The sequence below is a fragment of the Blennius ocellaris genome, assembly GCF_963422515.1.
Source record: "Blennius ocellaris genome assembly, contig: SCAFFOLD_63, whole genome shotgun sequence".
Taxonomy (NCBI): domain Eukaryota; kingdom Metazoa; phylum Chordata; class Actinopteri; order Blenniiformes; family Blenniidae; genus Blennius; species Blennius ocellaris.
Window position 1 is genome coordinate 84,919 of NW_027662083.1, and position 24,579 is coordinate 109,497.

The window sequence follows — 24,579 nt, forward strand, 5'->3', positions numbered from 1 at the left end:
GAGGAAAGAAAGTCCTGAGACATAATGTCCTGCAGTGAGACAGTTCAGAGACACAGTGTCCTCCAGTGCGACAGTTCAGAGACATTATGTCCTGCAGTGAGACAGTTCAGAGACATAGTGTCCTCTAGTGAGACAGTTCAGAGACATAATGTCCTCTAGTGAGACAGTCCAGAGACACAATGTCCTCCAGTGAGACAATTCAGACATAATGTCCTCCAGCGAGACAGCTCAGAGGCATAATGTCCTGCAGTTAGACAGTTTAGAGAGACACAATGTCCTCCAGTGAGACACTTCAGAGACATACTGTCCTCCAGCGAGACAGCTCAGAGACATAATGTCCTGCAGTGAGACACTTCAGAGACATAGTGTCCTGAAGTGAGGCAGTTCAGAGACATAATGTCCTCTAGTGAGACAGTCCAGAGACACAATGGCCTCCAGTGAGACAATTTATAGACATAGTGTCCTCTAGCGAGACAGTTCACAGACATCATGTCCTCCAGCGAGACAGTTCAGACATAATGTCCTCCAGTGAGACAGCTCAGAGACATAATGTCCTGCAGTGAGACAGTTCAGAGACATAATGTCCTCCAGTGAGACAGTACAGAGACATAATGTCCTGCAGTGAGACAGCTCAGAGACATAATGTCCTGCAGTGAGACAGTTCAGAGACACAATGTCCTCCAGTGAGACACTTCAGAGACATAGTGTCCTGAAGTGAGGCAGTTCAGAGACATAATGTCCTCCAGTGAGACAGTTCAGAGACATAATGTCCTCTAGTGAGACAGTCCAGAGACACAATGGCCTCCAGTGAGACAATTTATAGACATAGTGTCCTCTAGCGAGACAGTTCACAGACATCATGTCCTCCAGCGAGACAGTTCAGACATAATGTCCTCCAGTGAGACAGCTCAGAGACATAATGTCCTGCAGTGAGACAGTACAGAGACATAATGTCCTGCAGTGAGACAGTTCAGAGACAGATATAATGTCCTCTCCTGTCTCTACCTCCTGTCTCAGCCCAAAGGACGCAGCAGTCCAGAGACCCTGGTCCGGGACCCGGGGTCCCTGCTCGTCCCATCACCCCTCATGAGGACGTCCAGCGGGACACAAGGTCCGATCTGCAGCCCAGCAACAAGCCTCGCGTGTCCCATGTGAGCTCCTCCTCATCCTCATCCTCATCTTCATCCTCCTCCTCCTCCTTCTCCTCCTCAGCCTCATCTTCATCCTCCTCCTCATCCTCCTCCCCATCCTCATCTTCATCCTCATCCTCTTTCTCATCCTCATCCTCATCCTCATCTTCATCTTCATCCTCATCTTCATCCCCATCCTCGTCCTCCTCCTCATCCTCATCATTATCCTCATCATTATCCGCATCCTCATCCTCATCTTCATTATCATCATCATCCTCATCCTCATCTTCATTCTTATCCTCATCTTCATTCTCATCTTCATCCTCATCCTTATCCTCATCTTCATTCTCATCTTCATCCTCATCCTCATCCTCATCCTTATCCCCATCTTCATTCTCATCTTCATCCTCATCCTTATCCTCATCTTCATCCTCATCATTATCATCATCCTCATCCTTATCCTCATCCTTATTCTCATCCTCATCTTCATCCCCATCCTCCTCCTCCTCCTCCTCCTCCTCCTCATCCGCATCCTCATCCTCATCTTCATTCTCATCATTATCCTCATCTGTCTTCAGTTTTCAGTCTTCGGTTTGTCTATATTTCATTTGTGTGTGTGCGCGTGTGTGTGTGTGTGTGTGTGTGTGTGTGTGTGCGCGTGTGTGTGTGTGTGTGTGTGTGTGTGTGTGTGTGTGTGTGTGTGTGTGTGTGTGTGTGTGTGTGTGTGTGTGTGTGTGTGTGTGTGTGTGTGTGTGTGTGTGTGTGTGATCCAGGCGCTGCATCTCTAACTGTCCCCTGGAACAACAGTCCAGCGGAGCTCCGTCCCCCTGAACTTCCTCCTAAAGGGATCCGCAGACGCCCTACGCCCTGCAAGGTGAGGAGGGTTGGTGCCCTGCTCACTGCCTGACAGGAAATACTCACCTTCTGGACCAGGACTCTTCCTCACTCTGATGGCTCTTCCTCACCTCACGACACTTCCTCACTCTCACAACTCTTCCTCACCTCACGGCTCTTCCTCACTCTCACAGCTCTTCCTCACCTCGTGGCTCTTCCTCACTCTCACAGCTCTTCCTCACCTCGTGGCTCTTCCTCACTCCGACAGCTCTTCCTCACTCTCACGGCCCTTCCTCAGTCTCACAACTCTTCCTCACCCTCACGGCCCTTCCTCACCCTTACAGCTCTTCCTCACTCTCACGGCTCTTCCTCACCCTCACGGCTCTTCCTCACCCTCGCAGCACTTCCTCACTCTCACAGCTCTTCCTCACCTCGCGGCTCTTCCTCACTCTCACAACTCTTCCTCACCTCGTGGCTCTTCCTCACTCTCACAACTCTTCCTCACCTCACGGCTCTTCCTCACCCTCACGGCCCTTCCTCACCCTCACAGCCCTTCCTCACCCTTACAGCTCTTCCTCACTCTCACAGCTTTTCCTCACCCTTACAGCTCTTCCTCACTCTCACGGCACTTCCTCACCTTCACGACGCTTCCGCACTCTCACGACTCTTCCTCACTCTCACGACTCTTCCTCATCCTCACGGCTCTTCCTCACCCTTGCAGCTCTTCCTCACTCTCACAGCTCTTCCTCACCCTCACGGCTCTTCCTCACTCTAATGGCTCTTCCCCACCCTCACAGTGATTGGTCCTCGTGACTCTTCCTCTTGCACTTCCAGGTCCCAGGAGGGAGCTTCAGCCCCGTCATGAAAAAACCCCCAGTGAGTTTCTTTCTCCATTGAGATCAAAGCACCGCTTCTCTTTTCATCTTCCTCCTTTGTGTTGTTGTTGTGGGGTTTTGTTGTGTTTGTTTTTTGGGGGGAGGGGTCCAGTTTTGGATTTTTCTGGGTTTTTTTTGTTGCTTTTTTGTTTGTTTCTTTTTATTGGTTTTTTTTGGAGGAGCGTCTGTTTTGCTTATTGGTTATTTTGCTGTTTTTGTTTTTTCTGGGGTTTTTTTTGTTTGTTTGTTGTTGTTTTTTTCTCTTGTCTCACTGTTGTCGTGGGAAACATTATGGGACACATTTCATCCACAGATATTGTTAAAAAAAAGAAAAGAAAAGAAAAATAAACTAAAATGAATTTAGAAACTAAATGCACAAAATTCAACTTTTGCACGGAAACCGTAACTGAAATAAACCGTTAATTAATTAATGACTGTAATTAATTAATGTATTAATTAGTTCTTATTTGTTCTGATTTGGACACAATGTGACTTCGTGTCCACTTTACTCAGAACGTCGTGGTTTACATCATAAATCTTCCCACTGATTTTCCTTCATGACTGAATCAGTCGTTGGTTCACATGTCGACACTTTAGTCGCGTTGTAATTCGAGTTATTAGTGATTAATTATTAAAGTTCATCCACTTGCTAAACTTTGCTCGTCACTGTAACTTGGGAGTCAGAGGTCACGTGTTTTTTTTTTTTTGCTGTGTTGAGTGTAAACCGGGGGTGTCCAACACGTGGCCCGGGGACCAGAACCGACCCGCCAGAGGATCTAATCTGGCCGCCATTTTTTTTTTTTTTAAAGTATAAATATGACAACTAACAGAGGCTGATCTAAAAACACTAAATTGGCAAAAATGACGTTCAAAACCGCCCTTGGTCAGAATTTATTAATGCGTCTGTGGAGGTCACATGACGCAATGCCTTTCACAATAAAACAATGAGTCCAACTTATGTGAAGTGATACTTGAGACACGTAAACTCAAAACAATTCCAGATGATGACAAATGGTTTTAATCCTGAATAAAAATACGATATCCAGATACAGGTGACTGAGGGGTTTGTTTTTTTTTGCAAATGTAATAATATCTGATTAACTTTAATATGTCTATTTCAGAATAGACTGTAAAATTCTTGCAGATCAAAAGGATCAAAGAAAGGAAAGACTTTGAAATTTGTCCAGATCTGCAGTTTAATATGTTAAGTTTGACTTGTTGGGCCTCCAGAGGTCAGATCAGGTGGATGTGGCCCCTCAACTGAAACCAGTTTGACGCCCCTGGTGTAAACTGTGGCTCATGCTTTCCTCTTGCCTTGCTCAACGGCAACGGCGGCATTCAAACACTGTCGCCTGCCCCTCTGCGCCTCCAGATCTACTTCAAGAAGATCTTCCACGGCTGCCCCCTCCGGCTCAACTGCTCCACCGTGTGGGACAACCAGGCCTCCAAAGGTGTGTGTGTGTGTGTGTGTGTGTGTGTGTGTGTGTGTGTGTGTGTGTGTGTGTGTGTGTGTGTGTGATCCTCTTCCTCTTCCCTCAGACCAGCACCTGATCCTGGGGGCGGAGGAGGGCATCTACACCCTCAACCTCAACGGCGCCGAGGCCACGATGGAGCTGGTATACGACACCGAGATGCACACACACACACACACACACACACACACACACACACACACACACACACACACACACACACACACACACACACACACACACACAGAGAACACCGACTGACGATATATAAACACTGCGTCGGTGCTGCAGCAACGTCCCGTCAGTGTTTCTGTGTAGGAAACTTTTTAAAGTTGATAAATCAACTATTGAAATGTCTTTCTGGACAAAAACCACAGTCTTTTTATGACACAGCGCCCTCTAGTGTCCAAGCTGTTCATATTGACTGTAAACTCATTAAAGTAGAGATTTAATTTTGACCTTCAGTGAAAATTACTCTTATTTTTCAAACTTTAACTTCTGGTGCTTTAATCAATTTTAATAAAGGTTGTCCTATGGAAGTAAAACTGTGCCATCAGATTCTGAATTTGAATTTCTAACTCTGAATTTTTTTTACCATCAAAATCAGACTTGTTTTTGCGGTTGAATTTTTAGACAGCTGAATTTTTGCACACATTGAATTTTTATTTTTAAATGTTGGGAAAAAAATCAGAAGCAAAAATAGATACGTACTTGAAATTCGACAGCTTTTAAAATTCAAAGTCTGATTTTGATGGTAAAAAAAAATTTGGAGTTAGAAATTCGGATTCAGAATCTGATGGCACAGTTTTACTTCCATAGTTGTCTATAAAAATGATAAGAAAAAAAAAAGTTTAGTTATCACATACTTTAATATTTTTTTCCACTAAAAAATATCACACTGCTCATGTGGAGGGATGAAAAACTGAACGACCTCATGGAGAAAGTGTTCCTCTACAGAATAGAGCTTCTCCTCAGCTTTAAAACGAGGTATTACTCGTGTTGCTACGAGGACTAGCCAGCGAGCTACACCTGTTCTAGCCTGGAGCTTCATGTTGCGCTCCAGAGGGAGACCCATCCAAGATGGCGGCGCCGGAGGCGCCTCGCTGTTTTGAACTTGCCGGCCACCGTACGTCTGAAATATGACACGTTTGGCATTATAAGAAATGCCACTTTGACACACATGCAGACGCTCTAATGGACAATATGGGTGTTAAACAACCGGAGGTCGTTTTTATCGGAGACTTGCGCCTTCGGAACGTAGGGAAGTTTGACTCCTTACTAAATAAGTCGTGACTCCAGCAGGACAAAGTCGTCACCCCGCAGAAGAAGAAGAACACTGGGGGGTCTGACGCCTCGTCATCTGTAGGGATGTAAGGCTCTGTGTAGGGAGGTTAGGGTCTGTGTAGGGATGAAAGGGTCTGTGTAGGGATGTAAGGGTCTGTGTAGGGATGTAAGTGTAGGGATGTAAGGATCTCTGTAGGTATGTAAGGATCTGTGTAGGGATGTGAGGATTTATGTAGGGATGTAAGTGTAGGGATGTAAGGATCTGTGTAGGGATGTAAGGCTCTGTGTAGGGATGTAAGGATCTGTGTAGGGATGTAAGGGTCTGTGCAGGGATGTAAGGATCTGTGTAGGGATGTAAGGGTCTGTGCAGGGATGTAAGGATCTGTGTAGGGATGTGAGGATCTATGTAGGGATGTAAGGGTCTGTGCAGGGATGTAAGGCTCTGTGTAGGGATGTGAGGATCTATGTAGGGATGTAAGTGTAGGGATGTATGGATCTGTGTAGGGATGTGAGGATCTATGTAGGGATGTAAGTGTAGGGATGTAAGGATCTGTGTAGGGATGTGAGGATCTATGTAGGGATGTAAGTGTAGGGATGTAAGGCTCTGTGTAGGGATGTGAGGATATATGTAGGGATGTAAGGCTCTGTGTAGGGATGTAAGGCTCTGTGTAGGGATGTGAGGATATATGTAGGGATGTAAGGCTCTGTGTAGGGATGTAAGGCTCTGTGTAGGGATGTAAGGATGAGAGTGTCAGTCTCAAAGTGTCTCAGGCTGGACGTAGAGACTGAACCAGTGTCCTCTGTCTCCTGCAGCTGTACCCTGGGAAGTGTACCTGGGTCTACACCATCAACAACGTCCTCATGTCCGTCTCAGGTAAGACAACAAGCAGTGCAATGGAGGACAACAATAATAACAACAACAGTATGATAACAATAACAACAGATGACAATAGAGACCGTCTCTACTCTCGATATGCTGCAGACGGGTTTTTATTTTCTCACTGCCTCCGTCTCCAAAACAGACTGATTCCTGGTCTTTCACTGATTCTAGAAGTCTGACTGATTCTAGAACTTCCATTCTAGGACCTTGACTGATTCTAGAAGTCTGACTGATTCTAGAACTTCAATCGTGGTCAGCTAAGAACCTTGACTGATCCAATGACTGATTCCTGGCCTTTCACTGATTCTAGAACTTTGATTCTCAGACCTTGACTGATTCTAGGCCCTGGACTGACTCTAGAACTCTTGACTGATTCTAGAAGTTTGATTCGAGGACCTTGACTGATTCTAGAACTCTTGACTAATTCTAGAAGTTTGATTTGAGGACCTTGACTGATTCTAGAACTCTGACTGACTCTAGAACTCTTGACTGATTGTAGAACCGTGACTGATTGTAGAACCTTGATTCTAGACCCTGGACTGATTCTAGAACTCTGACTGATTGTAGAACCTTGATTCCAGACCCTGGACTGACTCTAGAACCGCCTGTCCTGACTGTGTGTCCTCAGGTAAATCCTCGCAGCTTCACTCCCACCTCCTGAAAGAGTTGTACGAACAGGCCCGCAAGGACCAGCGGATGGTTCCCCTGCCGACTCACAAACTCTTGCCTCGGTAAGCCCCGACCCTTCTGGTCCCTCCTGGTCCCTCCTGGTCCTGGTCTCTCCTGGACCCTCCTGGTCCCTCCTGGTCTCTCCTGGTCCCTCCTCCTGGTCTCACTTCAGGATGAAACTAAATCTTCTCTGCTGCTTCCAGAAAATTCGCCGTGACGAGTAAAATACCAGATACCAAAGGCTGCAAGACCTGTTCTGTTGGTGAGACCAAATGTTCCATAACACCATGACTCTCACTGTGGGCTGGGGGGGGGGGGGGGGGGGGGGGCTGGACCTTGTAGCCAGCTCAGGGTGTGAGGTGGGGGGGGGGAGGGTTCTACTGGAGCTTGTGGTCGGGTCAGGATGGGAGGTGGGGGGGGGGGGGGGGGGTTCTGCTGCAGTGACTGACTGCAGTGTCTGCTTGGCGGCAGGTTCTGCGTTCCTGTGCTGCGCCCTGGAGTCGACGGTGGTTCTGCTGCAGTGGTACGAACCTCTGCAGAAGTTCATGCTCATCAAGGTGGGTTCCTCTCTGGGGCCACTACCACTCCTGCTGTCCTGGGGGTTCCTGGGGGGGGGGGGGGGGGGTCCCTGGGGGGTCCCAGCAGGTGGTCTGGGCTTTATCACACGAAGACGTTTTATCTGACTTTATCGTTGCTTTGTGTTTCTTATTGAATGTTTGATTTTAATGTTTAATGGAAGATGATTAGTTTAGATAAAAGCAAATTCATTAAAGAAATGCAGAAAAGCTTTACCAAGAAATAAAAAATATTTTCATGAAAATAAATACATTAAAGCTTTAAAAGGAATGAAAGAAATACATTAAAGCAAATAATAAATAATCTTAAGCCAGATCTTTGTGTGTGAGTATTTAAGTTTATTCTTATTTCTGCTCCCTTTGAGTCAGGGGTTTAAATACATTTGTTCTGTATTTAATTAAATTAAATTTAATTTAATTCAATTCAATTCAATTCAATTCAATTCAATTCAATTCTATTCAATTCTATTCTATTCTATTCTATTCTATTCTATTCTGTTCTGTTCTGTTCTGTTCTGTTCTGTTCTGTTCTGTTCTGTTCTGTTCTGTTCTGTTCTGTTCTGTTATGTTATGTTATGTTATGTTATGTTATGTTATGTTATGTTATATTATATTATATGTTACGAAATTTGCAAAAAAACAAACAAACAAGAGAAACGAGCAGAATAAATAAAAACAAACATGTTGAAAACTGTGAGGAAGAAGTGACACGTCTTTATTGGACGTTACAGATTCTCGTATTTTAATTGGTAATTTGTTCTAAGCGAGTTGTCGCTCACTTCCTGTCCCCCCCCCCCCCCCTCCCCCCTCCCCCTCCCCCTCCCCCGCAGCACTTTGACTTCCCGCTGCCCAGCCCCCTGCGGGTGTTCGAGATGGTGGTGGTGCCCCAGCAGGAATACCCCCTGGTGTGCATCGGCGTGACTCGGGGCTCCGCCCCCGACCGGCCGCTCCACCTGGACTACGTCAACCTCAACTCCAACACCTCCTGGTTCAGCAGCTCCGGCCTGGGTAAACAATGGCACCTGGCGCCACGCGGGAACAACGTCTGCGTCGTGACTTTAGAGTGAAGCAATAAGAGCCGGAGGGTCGCCTGCTGCCCCCTGCAGGCGCCTCCTGGTAACACATGGCCGCAGGCTCAGTGTGTGTGTGTGTGTGTGTGCGTGTGTGTGTGTGTGTGTGTGTGTGTGTGTGTGTGTGTGTGTGTGTGTGTGTGTGTGTGTGTGTGTGTGTCCCCAGAGAAACCTTGTCCTGACATAGTCCAGGTGAACCAGCTGGACAGCAGCTCACTGCTCGTCCTCTCAGACAGTAAGTACTCTGCTTTTTTTATAACCTGACTGTGGGGGGACTGTAGGGGACTTAGGGGACGGTAGGGGACTGTGGGGGACTGTAGGGGACTGTGGGGGGACTGTAGGGGATGGTAAGGGACTATGGGGGGACTGTAGGGGACTATGGGGGACTGTAGGGGACTGTGGGGGACTGTAGGGGACTGTGGGGGGACTATGGGGGGACTATGGGGGGGACTGTGGGGGACAGTAGGGGACTGTAGGGGACTGTGGGGGAAATGTGGGGACTGTAGGGGACTATGGGGGGTACTGTAGGGGACTCTGGGGGGACTGTGAGGGACTGCAGGGGACTGTGGGAGACTGTGGGGGACTATGGGGGGTACTGTGGGAGACAGTGGGGGGGACTGTAGGGGACTGTGGGGGACTGTAGAGGACTATGGGGGTACTGTAGGGGACTCTGGGGGACTGTGAGGGACTGCAGGGGACTGTGGGGGACTGTGGGGGACTATGGGGGTACTGTGGGAGACAGTGGGGGGACTGTAGGGGACTGTGGGGGACTGTAGAGGACTGTGGAGGGAGTGTAGGGGATGGTAGGGGACTATGGGGGGACTGTGGGGACTGTAGGGGTTCTAGGTGTGTTCCCACATTCGGTGCCGTGACCCAGAACCTCTGTGCTCCTCAGAGTCGGTTCACATCGTGGGTCTGGACGGAGAACCGAGGAGCAGCAAGTCGGTTCTGTATCAAACCTCCTTCCCTCACGACGTGGACTCTGTAGGTGAGAACCTGAGAACCTCCATCTCCTCCTCCTCCATTTTCTCCTCCTCCTCCTCCTCCTCCATCTCCTCCTCCTCCTCCTCCTGCTGCTCCTCCATCTCCTCCTCCTCCATCTTCTCATCCTCCTCCATCTTCTCCTCCTCCTCCTGCTCCTCCATCTCCTCCTCCTCCATCTTCCTCCACCTCCTCCTCCTCCTCCTCCATCTTCTCCTCCTCCTCCTGCTGCTCCTCCATCTCCTCCTCCTCCATCTTCTCCTCCTCCTCCTGCTCCTCCTCCCTGCTCCTCCTCCTCCATCTTCTCCTCCTCCTCCTGCTGCTGCTCCTCCATCTCCTCCTCCTCCATCTTCACCTCCTCCTCCTCCTCCATCTCCTCCTCCTCCATCTTCACCTCCTCCTCCTCCTCCTCCTCCTCCATCTCTCCTCCTCCTCCTGCTGCTCCTCCATCTTCTCCTCCTCCTCCTGCTCCTCCTCCTGCTCCTCCTCCTCCATCTTCTCCTCCTCCTCCTGCTGCTGCTCCTCCATCTCCTCCTCCTCCATCTTCACCTCCTCCTCCTCCTCCTCCTCCATCTTCACCTCCTCCTCCATCTCCTCCTCCTCCATCTTCTCCTCCTCCTCCATCTTCTCCTCCTCCTCCTGCTCCTCCATCTCCTCCTCCTCCATCTTCACCTCCTCCTCCTCCTCCTGCTCCTCCATCTCCTCCTCCTCCATCTTCACCTCCTCCTCCTCCTCCTCCTCCTCCTCCATCTTCTCCTCCTCCTCCTGCTCCTCCTCCTGCTCCTCCTCCTCCATCTTCTCCTGCTCCTCCTCCTCCTGCTCCTCCATCTCCTCCTCCTGCTCCTCCTCCTCCTCCATCTTCTCCTCCTCCTCCTGCTCCTCCATCTCCTCCTCCTCCATCTTCACCTCCTCCTCCTCCTGCTCCTCCATCTCCTACTCCTCCATCTTCACCTCCTCCTCCTCCTGGTCTCATTAGTCCAGAAACCTGCTCCTCCTCCATTAGAAGAATATATCCTAGGAGCTGCATTCAGAATCTGCTGTGTCTGTGAGACTCAGAGCTCAGTGCTGCCCCCCTGTGTCCACTCAGTGTACTTCGAGGACACCCTGTTGGCGGTGTGGCGTCACGGCTGGCAGAGGAGAGGGAGGTGCTTCAAGGAGGTGCTGGAGGAGGAGACAGACCACAAGAAGACGTACAAGCTGCTGGCGTCTGACAGGGTTGGTTCTCCTGGCACCAGGTTATAGAGCATCTTCCTCCTCTAATCCAGATTATAGAGCATCTCCTCTAATCCAGATTACAGAGCATCTTCCTACTCTAATCCAGATTACAGAGCATCTTCCTCCTCTAATCCAGATTATAGAGCATCTTCTCCGCTAACACCAGATTATAGAGCATCTCCTCTAATCCAGATTACAGAGCATCTTCCTACTCTAATCCAGATTATAGAGCATATTCCTCCTCTAATCCAGATTATAGAGCAGCATCCTCCTCTAATCCAGATTATAGAGCATCTCCTCTATTCCAGATTATAGAGCATCTTCCTCCTCTAATCCAGATTATAGAGAATCTTCCTCCTCTAACACCAGATTATAGAGCATCTTCCTCCTCTAACACCAGATTATAGAGCATCTTCCTCCGTTAATCCAGATTGTAGAGAATCTTCCTCCTCTAACACCAGATTATAGAGCATCTTCCTCCTCTAATCCAGATTATAGAGCATCTTCCTCCTCTAACACCAGATTATAGAGATCGTCCTCCTCTAATCCAGATTATAGAGCATCTTCCTCCTCTAATCCAGATTATAGAGCATCTTCCTCTAATCCAGATTATCGAGCATCTTCCTCCTCTAACACCGGATTATAGAGCATCTTCCTCCTCTAACACCGGATTATAGAGCATCTTCCTCCTCTATTTCAGATTATAGACCATCTTCCCCCTCTAACACCAGATTAGCTCTCTACCATCATACGTCTATGTGACCATCATTAACACAAGGAGGAAGAACATCAAAGTAATCCCGTAGTGATTATTTCCTTTGAACTCAGAGCAACTATCAAAGTAACTAATGCTTTATGAGCAAGTCATTAGATGGTGTAATGACGAGACGTGACGAGGCGATGAGGTCACAGGCGGGGGACCTGTGACCTCATCGCCTGGACCTCCTGCCGGTCTGACAGCGGGACTCGTCCCTCTAGGAGACTGGTGGTCCTGGAGAAGCGTCTCTGCGAGGACAACTCTGGGATGTCCAACCTGTACGTCCTGGAGATCGCCGAGAAGTACGTCCTGCTGCCCTGACCATCTCCGGCGAGGAGACACGTGGACGGCCATGGCTCCGCCCCCTCCGTCCGTGGATGGCCATGGCTCCGCCCCCCTCCGTCGGCGAGGAGGAGGAGCAGCAGTGTTTGAGTGTTTTGGTGGAAGGAAGACGTGTTTGTGACTCTTGATCCCACGAAGCTCCACCTTATTTATGTTGGAGTCGGGTGGTGGCGTCCGGGTGGAGGAGGCGAGACGGGAAGTCCTCCTCCAACACTAAGGAGGAGGGTGTGTGTGTGTGTGTGTGTGTGTGTGTGTGTGTGTGTGTGTGTGTGTGTGTGTGTGTGTGTGTGCCCGTTGGATCAGAGATACACGTTGTCACTGCTGTTACAGTGTAATAAAAAGTGTGTAAACTATGTATAACTGTGTTGATCATAGATACATAGATAGATAGATAGATGATAGATAGATAGATAGATAGATGATAGATAGATAGATAGATGATAGATAGATAGATAGATAGATAGATAGATAGATAGATAGATGATAGATAGATAGATAGATAGATAGATAGATAGATAGATGATAGATAGATAGATAGATAGATGATAGATAGATAGATAGATAGATAGATAGATAGATAGATGATAGATAGATAGATAGATAGATAGATGATAGATAGATGATAGATAGATAGATGATAGATAGATAGATGATAGATAGATGATAGATAGATGATAGATAGATATATAGATAGATGATAGATAGATAGATAGATGATAGATAGATAGATGATAGATAGATAGATAGATATATGATAGATAGATAGATAGATAGATAGATAGATAGATAGATAGATAGATGATAGATAGATAGATAGATAGATAGATGATAGATAGATAGATAGATAGATAGATAGATAGATAGATAGATAGATAGATAGATAGATAGATAGATGATAGATAGATAGATAGATAGATGATAGATAGATAGATAGATAGATAGATAGATGATAGATAGATAGATAGATAGATAGATAGATGATAGATAGATAGATGATAGATATATGATAGATAGATAGATAGATATATGATAGATAGATAGATAGATAGATAGATGATAGATAGATAGATGATAGATTGATAGATAGATATATGATAGATAGATAGATGATAGATAGATAGATAGATGATAGATTGATAGATAGATGATAGATAGATATATGATAGATAGATAGATGATAGATTGATAGATATATGATAGATAGATTGGGTCATTCTTCAATAGACGTAGTAAAAATCACCTTCAGATTAAAACTGAAGTTAAATTTTAAATCAAGATGAAAGAAAAACAAACACAAAGAGACTTTTTGTTTAGAACTTGTTTACTGAATCCTAGCAAATTAAAAGCCACAAGCGAAGAGTGACAACATTGAGGGTTAGATATTTGCAATGTAATGTAATGTAATATATAAAGAAATACAAGTACATAAATACAGATAAAGATACAGTGCAAAAAATAAATCCACATGGAAACACAAAGAACCTTTATTAAATCTAAATAAGTATATGGTAGATATTTACATACATAAAAATATATTTTCAATACTTGAAAACTCATAAATTATGAGTATTGAATATCGCATCAGATATGTTTTCCTTCTTCCTTTATGTATGTTTATAAGTATTACTGATTTTTTTCTCTCAATATGTTCTCATCAAATCTAACTTACATTATTACTAAAAGGTCTATATATGGATTTATACATCATATATTTTTTATTTAACTATATGTATATATATATATATAAAAAATTTTTTTATTTAAATATATATACACATAAATATATATATATATATAAATACATAAATATATATATACACATAATATATATAAATACATAAGTATATATATACATAAGTATATATATAAATACATAAATATATATATATAAATAAAAATACATAAAAAACATATATTAAATAAATAAATATCTAAATATATATAAATACATTAAAAAAATATTTGTTTTTAAATTTTATTTCATTTTTTAAAATGTATTTTTCTTCTTTTTTTTGAGAATTCTTTTTTTGTATTTTTATTGGGGGGATTCGATGGGTGTTGGATGGGGGGCTTAGAGGGGGGGGGGGGGGGGGTGTTGACCGGCCGGATGTCCTCTCTCTACCCCTGACGTGAGTGCGCAGTGCCGGCCCATTAGCAGCAGCAGCAGCAGCAGCAGCAGACGTCGACGTACACGTACACGTGCCGTCACACGTCCCGCACGCAGCGGCAGTTCGGCGGATGACGGGAGGCAGCAGCGGGCCGGGGAGGATGCTCGCGCCGGCTGCGGGCGGGTTCGTGCGGCAGGTCTCGGCGGCGCTGCTCGGCGGCTCGTCGCGTCGCCTCCTGTAGGACTCCGTCTGTCCCTCAGTCTGTCTGTCCCTCCGTCTGTCCCTCCGTCTGTCTGTCCCTCCGCGGATCGTTTCCAGGTCAGACTCCCGCGCTTCCTGTGCGGCTCGCCCCGCTAAAGATGGCCGGAGACGGCGGCGCCCTGAAGGACCTCAACGAGATCAAGTCCCAGTTCCGGACCCGCGAGGGCTTCTACAAGCTGCTCACCCTCTCCGACTCGCAGCAGCGGGGCGGCCTGCCGCGGGGGCCGGCCGCCGGAGCCACGCTGGGCGCCGGGCCCGGGGCCGGGGCGATACCCGGCGGAGGGGTCGGGCTGCTGCAGGGGCCCGGGGCGGCCGCCGCCGCCGCCGCTGCCGCCGCCGCAGCAGCGGCAGCAGCCGCGGCCGCCGCGTCGTCGTCGTCCACCGCCGCGGCCAGCTCGTCCCCGGCGGGCTTCCTGCCGCCGGTGCGCGTGTCCATGGTGAAGCTGCAGCCGGAGGACCCGGGCGAGGAGTCGGAGCGGGTGTGCTTCAACATCGGCCGGGAGCTGTACTTCTACACCTACACCAACATCAAGAAGGTGAGGGGGAGGGGGCCGTACCGGGTAGGGTAGGGTAGGGTCGGGTCGGGTACGGTCGGGTCGCTCGTTTCTGCCGCGCGTTACACAACGTAGACCGGAGCTGCGGTGGTACCAGGGCCCCGGTGGACCAGGTGGAGGAACCAGGAGCATCGTCACACCCTGCTAGTCCCTCCCGGGTGGAGCCTCCTCCTCCTTCTCCTCCTCCTCTTCTTCCTCCTCGTCCTCCTCCTCCTCCTCTTCCTCTTCCTCCTCCTCCTCTTCCCCCTCCTCCTCCTCTTCCCCCTCGTCTTCCTCCTCCTCCTCCTCCTCTTCCCCCTCGTCTTCCTCCTCCTCCTCTTCCTCTTCTTCCGCCTTCTCCTCCTCCTCCTCTTCCTCCTCCTCCACGTCTTCCTCCTCCTCCTCTTCCTTCTCCTCCTCTTCCCCCTACTCCTCTTCCTCTTCCTCCTCTTCCTCCTACTCCCTCCTCCTCTTCTTCCTCCTCTTCCTCCTCCTCTCCTCCTCTTCCTCCTACTCCTCCTCTTCTTCTTCCTCCTCGTCCTCCTCTTCCTCTTCCTCCTCCTCTTCCTCCTCTTCCTCTTCCTCCTCCTCAAACATCATAAACAACACAGAAAACAATAAACAACACCAGAAAACAATAAACAACACCAGAAAACAATAAACAACACCAGAAAACAATAAACAACACCAGAAAACAACAAACAACACCAGAAAACAAGCTCAGGAAGCCTCCAGGAGTCACAATGGCAGATTTTTATTAAAAAATAAAAGACAAGAATTGCTAATATTATTATAGAGCATCTTCCACCTCTAATCCAGATGATAGAGCATCTTCCTCCTCTAACATCAGATTATAGAGCATCTTCCTCCTCTAATCCAGATGATAGAGCATCTTCCTCCTCTAACATCAGATTATAGAGCATCTTCCTCCTCTAATCCAGATCATAGAGCATCTTCCTCCTCTAACATCAGATTATAGAGCATCTTCCTCCTCTAATCCAGATGATAGAGCATCTTCCTCCTCTAATCCAGATGATAGAGCATCGTCCTCCTCTAATCCAGATCATAGAGCATCATCCTCCTCTAACATCAGATTATAGAGCATCTTCCTCCTCTAATCCAGATCATAGAGCATCTTCCTCCTCTAACATCAGATTATAGAGCATCTTCCTCCTCTAATCCAGATGATAGAGCATCCCCCTCCTCTAATCCAGATTATAGAGCATCGTCCTCCTCTAATCCAGATCATAGAGCATATTCCCCCTCTAACACCAGATTATAGAGCACCTTCCGCCTCTAACACCAGATTATAGAGCATCTTCCTCCTCCAACGTCAGATTATAGAGCATCTTCCTCCTCTAACAGCAGAGTATAGAGCATCTCCCTCCTCTAACACCAGATTATAGAGCATCTTCCTCCTCTAATCCAGATGATAGAGCATCTTCCTCCTCTAATCCAGATTATAGAGCATCGTCCTCCTCTAATCCAGATCATAGAGCATCTTCTTCCTCTAACAGCAGATTATAGAGCATCGTCCCCCTCTAACACCAGATTATAGAGCATCTTCCTCCTCTAACGTCAGATTATAGAGCATCTTCCTCCTCTAACACCAGATTATAGAGCATCTAATCCAGATTATAGAGCATCTCCCCCCTCTAATCCAGATTATAGAGCATATTCCCCTAACACCAGATTATAGAGCATCTAATCCAGATTATAGAGCACCTTCCTCATCTAATCCAGATTATAGAGCATCTTCCTCCTCTAATCCAGATTATAGAGCATCTTCCTCCTCTAACGTCAGATTATAGAGCATCGTCCTCCTCTAACACCAGATTATAGAGCATCTAATCCAGATTATAGAGCATCTTCCCCCTCTAATCCAGATTATAGAGCATATTCCTCTAACACCAGATTATAGAGCATCTAATCCAGATTATAGAGCACCTTCCTCCTCTAATCCAGATTATAGAGCATCTTCCTCCTCTAATCCAGATTATAGAGCATCTTCCTCAAATGTAGCCGCTGGAGCTTCAAGTGAGTTTAACCAGTGAATCGGTCATCAAACTGACCCACAGCCCAGCTAATGCTAACGCTAACGCTACAACAATACAGGTCCATGCACATTGAGGACACCCCGAGGGGGTCAGAGATCACCTACGTTACTTCTCCAAGTAACTTAGTTACATTTTATCGACAGTAGCTAGTGAAGTTACTCCTCTGCCTTTTGACTGTAGCTGCAGTCGGTTCCTTGCCAGAGGACGAGCCTCTCCTGAGCCACTGCAGCCGCCTCGTCCTCCGCCGGCAGGCTGTCGCAGCGTACGCCTTGAAATAGAGTACTGCGGTGTAATCCAGTATCCGTAGAGTACCTCGAACCCTGGGAGACCAGGCGTGACCTTCCTCTCTGGGCCTCAGACTGAGGAGGAGTCTGACGGTTCCTACTGTTTACTTGAATCTGCTGGGAAAGGTTCGCGTGTGACGGGTTTTCTCTCCCCTCGCCGCTCGTCTGCAGGCGGTGGACCTCAGCAAGCCCATAGACAAGAGGATCTACAAGGGGACGCAGCCCACGTGCCACGACTTCAACCAGTACTCGGCCACGGCGGAGAGCGTGGCCCTGATCGTGGGCTTCTCGGCCGGACAGGTCCAGTACCTCGACCCCATCAAGAAGGAGACCAGCAAACTCTTCAACGAGGAGGTACGGCCTTCTCCTTGGCTTGTCCGTGAATCGACTGGAAACTCTTTTCCAACGTTTTACGAAAAGTTCTATTGTGTACTTCGGGCCGGGGGGGGGGGGGGGGGGGGTGGACGATTGTTTCGTGGAACGGTGGGATGTTGTGTCGGACGTCTCCTCGGCTCCGTGAGTCGACGTGTAGCAGAGTTGAGACTGGGTGAAGCTCCCAGGGAGACGAGGCCACACAGGGTCAGGACCTGTCAGTCAGCACAGAGGGCACGATTAGCGTCGCCACACAACACCAAGCTCTCTCTCCCGATTCAGGAGCTGCTCGGTGCTCCAGACAAAATAAAAATCTCATTCGACAAACGATACATAGACATTTTGAATAAAAACAGATATAAAAGTCAACTATGAATACGAAACGCAAGTACAAAAATGAAAGAAAACTGTCAAACAAAAGGGTCGTATGAAGGAATAAAATTAAACACAGATCAATAAAATTGAATTTAGTACAGTACAGTCCTGCTTTCAACGTGCTTACAAATAAAACTGAACATAAGAACATTCTAACACACCTGTCAGTCAGTACAGAGGGCACAATTAGCACACGGCAAGCTCGCTCTGCCTGCAGAAGACAATATACAGATTAGGGAGGGGGAAACTCTAAAGTTGATTAAAACCCCCTTTTTGACCCTTAAAATCAATAATGTGGTCCTCATACACATCACACAACATGGCTGCTACAACTTCATGAGGTTTTTAAAAGAATTCAGTGGCTTTTTCATCAATTAATTGGAAATAAAGGAAGTTCAGCACGTCTTACCAATTCAGGAGCTGCTCGGTTCTGTGCGTGTGTTGCGTGCGTCACCAATTCATGTCCCCCCCACTACAGCAAGTAAGAGGAACTATTTAATTAACTTTATACACAACCAATAAACCAAAATACTACTGGGGCAGTCTCTTATATCAATTCATAAGGCAGAAAATACAATGTCGTTTTGAGAACGTTCACAAATAAAAAAAAAAAAATAAATTCAATGTACCATATTTACTTAGCTACAGACGCTCATCGCCGAACGAACTTCCACGTTGGTTCGTCGATCCTGTCAAGTGTTTTGTTTTTTCTCTTCCCGCCTTCCTCCACCCTCCTCTTCCTCGCGGGCCGTCCTGCCGTTCAGCCCGGCAGCAGCTCAGACCCTGACGCTACCGTGGGTTCCTGTTCGGTTGTCGCCTTCCGACGGTAGCGTGTGACTCGTTCCGGTAGCATTGAAGCCTCGGGAATCGGTTGGTTCGAGGTTCAGTTCGAGGCTCTATGTGAAGCGCAACTATTAAATCATGAATCCTAATCAATAGGGAAGCACCGATCCGGGTTTCTTCACTTCCGATCCCGATCCCCGAGTCTGAATATCAACCCATACCGATACTACTCCGACGGTTATCGCGGGCTGGGTTAGCTCGCGGTAACACGCCTTGACTTTTCCGTTTAGAGACGCTCTCTGTGGCGTCGTCTCTCTTCTTTCACCGTCTTCTTTTGATTGTCGTTCTGTGTGACGAGATTCTCTTCTCTGGGATTAACGACGGAACGGAGACGAGTTTCGTCCAAACTGCCGATCGTCCACTTTGCGTTTCTTCGCCCCTGGCAGAATTTGCCCCACCCCCTTGTTGTCGTCACATTTCAGTCTCCGATCTTCTGATCTCGTCTTTCTTTTCCCTGCTGCCCCCCCCTCCCTCACCCCTCCCCCCGTCTTCCAGAGGTTGATAGACAAATCCAAGGTGACGTGTCTAAAGTGGCTTCCCAAGTCGGAGAACCTGTTCCTGGCGTCCCACGCCAGCGGCCACCTCTACCTCTACAACGTGGACCACCCGTGCGGCACCGCCGCGCCGCAGTACTCCCTGCTGCGGCAGGGCGAGGGCTTCGCCGTCTACGCCTGCAAGACCAAGACGCCGCGCAACCCGCTGCTGCGGTGGGCGGTGGGCGAGGGCGGCCTCAACGAGTTCGCCTTCTCCCCGGACGGCGTGCACGTGGCGTGCGTGGGCCAGGACGGCTGCCTGCGCGTCTTCCACTTTGACTCCATGGAGCTGCAGGGCGTGATGAAGAGCTACTTCGGGGGGCTGCTGTGCGTGTCGTGGAGCCCCGACGGGAAGTACCTGGCCACGGGCGGCGAGGACGACCTGGTCACCGTCTGGTCGTTCGCGGAGAGCCGCGTGGTGGCGAGGGGCCACGGCCACAAGTCCTGGGTCAACGTGGTGGCGTTCGACCCGTTCACCACGTCGCTGGAGGACGAGGAGCCCATGGAGCTGAGCGGGAGCGAGGAGGACCTCCACCAGGGGGCGCCGAACAACTCCATGCACTTCGGGCGGGTCCGGACCAGCAGCACGCTGTCGCGCCTCTCCCGGCACAGCTCCAGGGGCGGCGGCTCCGCGGCGGTCACCTACCGGTTCGGCTCGGTGGGACAGGACACCCAGTTCTGCCTGTGGGACCTGACGGACGACGTGCTGTACCCCCGCCTGCCGCTGTCCCGCGCCTTCACCAACACTTTCGGACCCTCGCTGTCCAATTCCGGCAGCGGGGGGATCAACAGCACGTCGGGTGGCGGCGGTGGGGTCGAGGGGCACCACCACCCGCCCAACACCACCACCACCACCACCACAACCACCACCACCGGCGCCACCAACCCGCCGACGCTCCCCTTGCCGCTCCCCCGCTCCCTTTCGCGCTCCAACTCCCTGCCTCACCCCGCCGTGGCCAACGCCTCCAAGGGCCAGGGCGCCTCTGAGGGCGGAGGTGGAGGCGGAGGAGGGGGAGGGGGAGGGGGCGGCGTCGCCGGCAACAGCGCGCCGTTCAGCATCGGCCGCTTCGCCACGCTGTCCCTGCAGGAGCGCAAGTCGGACAAGTCGGCCGGCGGCGGCGGCGGGGTGGAGAAGGAGCACAAGCGCTACCACAGCCTGGGCAACATCAGCAAGAGCAACGACAAGATCAACGTGGCGCCGAGGAGCAACCGGCTGGACGCCGCCAAGGTGCTGGGAACCACGCTGTGCCCGCGCATGCACGAGGTGCCGCTGCTGGAGCCGCTGGTCTGCAAGAAGATCGCCCACGAGAGGCTGACGGTGCTGGTGTTCATGGACGACTGCATCATCACCGCCTGCCAGGAGGGCCTCATCTGCACCTGGGCCAGGCCCGGCAAGGCGGTAAGGCGGGGCGCGCTGTGTCGTCGGGGAATGAAACGGTTGCGCAACCTCGGAACGGGGGTGGGGTGGGGTGGGGTGGGGGTGGGGGGGGGGGGGATTGGTTCCTGTTCGCTGAAGGGTTTCGATTGGGGGAAGAATACTCCGAAAACAGATAAAACTTGGAGTAATTTATAGTATTTTAAATGTTTTTTCCAGAAAAATATTGTGTTGGAATAACGGCTGTCAGATTTTAAATGCTTTTTTGCTTTGATGCTAAATTTTTAACGAATAATCGTAATTGTCCCTCCTGTCTCCTAACAGTCCCTCCTGTCTTCTTGTAGTCCCTCCTATCTCCTAGCAGTCCCTCCTGTCTTCTAACAGTCCCTCCTGTCTCCTCATAGTCCCTCCTGTCTTCTTATAGTCCCTCCTGTCTCCTAACAGTCTCTCCTGTCTCCTAACAGTCCCTCCTGTCCCTCCTGTCTCCCAACTGTCCCTCCTGTCTCCTAATTGTCCCTCCTGTCTTCTTATAGTCCCTCCTATCTCCTTATAGTCCCTCCTGTCTCCCAACAGTCCCTCCTATCTCCTTATAGTCCCTCCTGTCTCCCAACAGTCCCTCCTGTCTCCTCATAGTCCCTCCTGTCTCCTCATAGTCCCTCCTGTCTCCTAACAGTCCCTCCTGTCTCCTAACTGTCCCTCCTGTCTCCTAACTGTCCCTCCTGTCTCCTCATAGTCTCCCTCCTGTCTCCTAATTGTCCCTCCTGTCTTCTTATAGTCCCTCCTATCTCCTTACAGTCCCTCCTGTCTCCTAACAGTCCCTCCTGTCTCCTCATAGTCCCTCCTGTCTCCTAGCAGTCCCTCCTGTCTCCTCATAGCCTCCCTCCTGTCTCCTAATTGTCCCTCCTGTCTCCTAGCAGTCCCTCCTGTCTCCTCATAGTCCCTCCTGTCTCCTAACTGTCCCTCCTGTCTCCTAACTGTCCCTCCTGTCTCCTCATAGTCTCGCTCCTGTCTCCTAATTGTCCCTCCTGTCTTCTTATAGTCCCTCCTATCTCCTTACAGTCCCTCCTGTCTCCTAACAGTCCCTCCTGTCTCCTCATAGCCTCCCTCCTGTCTCCTAATTGTCCCTCCTGTCTCCTAGCAGTCCCTCCTGTCTCCTAATTGTCCCTCCTGTCTCCTAATTGTCCCTCCTCCCTCCTCATAGTCTCCCTCCTAACACCTTTTTTACTTTTTCCCTTTATCCTTTTAGATTTTTGCAGATTTAAAAAGGTTTTGTATATTTCGTTCTCTTTTTCTTTGAGATTTTTTGGATTACTTTTTTTTCTTTTCCTTTCTTTCCCCCCTTTTTTCTCTTTTTTGTTTTTTCCTTTTTTCCTTTTTTCCTCCTTTTTCTCTTTTACTTCTTCATTGATTTTTTTCCTATTAATTAAATGTGTTTTTTTTTCTGTTTTTCTTTCCTTTTCCATTCCTTTCATCTCTTTGTCTTTTGTCCCTTTTAACTTCTTCCTTTAGCTTCGTGTAGATTGTGTAGAACCGGCTGCAGTTGTGAACGACTCACGTGACTACTCCCCCTCCCCCTCCCCTCGGAGGGCGGGGGTGGGGGTGGGGGAGGGGGAGGGGGTGTGGGGTGTTTAGCTCGTCGTCCGTCTCACCCTCTCGTCTTCTCTCTTGTCTCCCGTCCAGAACTTGACAGCACAGAACGGGAACTCTCCGAGCGGCACGGTGGTATAGCTGGAGGAGAAGCTTTGCACTCGTCCTCTCCACCCTCCCCTCCATCCACAACTCCACCCTCCCCTCCACCCTCCCCCTCAGAAACCTTCAATCTGGGGCCAACAAGCAGAGACTGCACCTCGCCCGCCGCTGCAGTATTACCCCCTCAGTATTACTCCCTCAGTATTACTCCCTCAGTATCACCCCCTCAGTATTACCCCCTCAGTATTACCCCCTCAGTATTACTCCCTCAGTATTACTCCCTCAGTATTACTCCCTCAGTACCACCCCCTCAGTACCACCCCCTCAGTACCACCCCCTCAGTACTACCCCCTCAGTATTACCCCCCACGGTGTGACACTTCCTCGAAACCTGCGAATCATGAAGAGCTTCCTGGTGTCTATGTATTTACCCTGTTGCTCCGTGAACACAGTCGCCCCCTAGTGGCCGTCTCCAGCACAGTTTTGCTCCTGGACGTGTCCCCCCCGTCCCCCGGCCGTCCCGTTGAGGACGGAGGAGCCAGAAAATGGCGGTTCAGGGTCCTAAAACCTCCCAGGAAGAGACGCAGGAGTGGAGGTGAAGCGCCACCAGGAGGCGAGGAAGTGCAGTTTAGAAAGAAAAGAGAAATTAGAAAAATAAATACTCAAGAAGAAGAAGAACCCACTCTCATCTTAATATTAAACTTTTTCACAGACGTCTTTATTATTTCACAGTTTTTGCATAAAAAAGCTGCAGGAAATTCATATCTTTTCTACAATAACATGTATCTTCTTCCACACTAATGTAATGTAATGTAATGTGATGTGATGTGGGAGGAAGATGCTCTATCCCCCCACTGAACTCACCGATTGACACTACTTTCATTTCTCGCTCTAAGGACCTTCAGAATAAAAGCGAAGCAGCGTAGAAAAGACTTTCTGAAGACTTTCTGCCGTTGCATCTTTTGGCTGCACGGCAGCACCCCCAGTGGCCGGACCAAGAACTGCACTCATTTATAGGAAATGTAGATTTTTTTTTTTTTTAAGTTTGACACTTTCTGGGTTCGTTGATCTCATTTATTTGAACAGGAAACGGAGGTGACTGATTTCAGGGAGGCTCTTCATGGTTTCCAGGAGGAGTGCCCCCCCCGCCCCTCCCCCCCTCCAGGTTCCCCTGCAGAAAGACTGCGTCGTCGCCCCTCCCCCCACCCCTCCCCCCTTACCCAGCAGGAATCCACCCGCAGGCCCAGTCATCACCCCCCCCCCCCCCCATGCAAACAGACACTGCGTTGAGCCACGGCCATTCATGTATTTAAGTTATTTATTTTGTCACAAGACTGTGTAGTAATTTATATTGTAAATAGTGGAAATACTCTATAAATACAAGGACAAACGTGGGAGCAAGGCGACTCGGCGGCAAGCAGGCGAAGACGAAGCGGGAGAGATGAAGAATATTAATATATAAAGATCCTTCTATTGTACATAAGCGACACGGCGCAGTTATAAAAAAAAAAAATGAATGTCTGCTGTTTTAGGGGAAACTTGAAGACGTCGACGTGTTTTTATTTCGTGTGATTAAGAGTTTCTCTCCGGGTTTGTCCCTGAATGCAGTCCCCCCCCCCCCCCACACACACACATACACACACACACACACACACATACACACACACACACACACACGATCCCTGACGGTGTAGCATCATGTAAACTGTGTCTTCATTCCTGTTGCACCTGAATTGCCTCTTGCAAGAATTTGCACATACAATAAACCCACGGTCCATCCTGAGCCGCCACATCACCACCTGTCGTCGTTCTATTGTCTTACAATGGGAAGAATCCTCGCCTCCTCCACTCCTCGCCGGATCTTTGCTCTTGGCCTCGTTTGGATTTAAAGGCATTCACACTCTTGAGATCCAAATCTTCTCCGACAATCCTTAATCAGTCAAAACTTTCCAGGAGATAGTGGCCATGTTCTAACCAACATCTTTTAAACTTTTTTAAGATCTTTCAACTTTTATCTGGCCTAAAAATCCTTCAAGTCCCCCAATCAAAAGCTTTGATCTTTCACT

General features: G+C 48.8%; 2 protein-coding genes across 3 annotated transcripts in view; both read left to right on the plus strand.

Moving 5' to 3' along the window:
• map4k1 (mitogen-activated protein kinase kinase kinase kinase 1) overlaps positions 1–12,425 on the plus strand; it is a 30,992-nt gene extending 18,567 nt beyond the window's left edge. Inside the window, exons 16-29 of the mRNA XM_080521239.1 lie at positions 1,025–1,151; positions 1,819–2,004; positions 2,799–2,840; positions 4,212–4,290; positions 4,379–4,455; positions 6,409–6,469; positions 7,104–7,206; positions 7,348–7,406; positions 7,616–7,701; positions 8,550–8,727; positions 8,956–9,024; positions 9,685–9,777; positions 10,858–10,982; positions 11,962–12,425. Of these exons, the coding sequence (XP_080377365.1) occupies positions 1,025–1,151; positions 1,819–2,004; positions 2,799–2,840; positions 4,212–4,290; positions 4,379–4,455; positions 6,409–6,469; positions 7,104–7,206; positions 7,348–7,406; positions 7,616–7,701; positions 8,550–8,727; positions 8,956–9,024; positions 9,685–9,777; positions 10,858–10,982; positions 11,962–12,063 (1,387 nt within the window). The 3' untranslated portion in view covers positions 12,064–12,425. The remainder of the gene's footprint in view (positions 1–1,024; positions 1,152–1,818; positions 2,005–2,798; positions 2,841–4,211; positions 4,291–4,378; positions 4,456–6,408; positions 6,470–7,103; positions 7,207–7,347; positions 7,407–7,615; positions 7,702–8,549; positions 8,728–8,955; positions 9,025–9,684; positions 9,778–10,857; positions 10,983–11,961) is intronic.
• A 1,852-nt stretch (positions 12,426–14,277) lies between these two features.
• Positions 14,278–24,308, plus strand: LOC308144160 (WD repeat-containing protein 20). 2 transcript variants are annotated; one of them, XM_080521238.1, is made up of 5 exons: positions 14,278–14,989; positions 17,499–17,681; positions 19,413–20,849; positions 22,072–22,091; positions 22,506–24,308. In XM_080521238.1, the coding sequence occupies exons 1-5, from the start codon at positions 14,552–14,554 to the stop codon at positions 22,510–22,512; spliced, it is 2,085 nt and encodes a 694-aa protein (XP_080377364.1). In that variant the 5' UTR covers positions 14,278–14,551; the 3' UTR covers positions 22,513–24,308. The 2 variants fall into 2 exon arrangements, with proteins under 2 accessions (XP_080377364.1, XP_080377363.1); XM_080521237.1 differs by lacking the exon at positions 22,072–22,091.
• Positions 24,309–24,579: the final 271 nt, after the last annotated feature.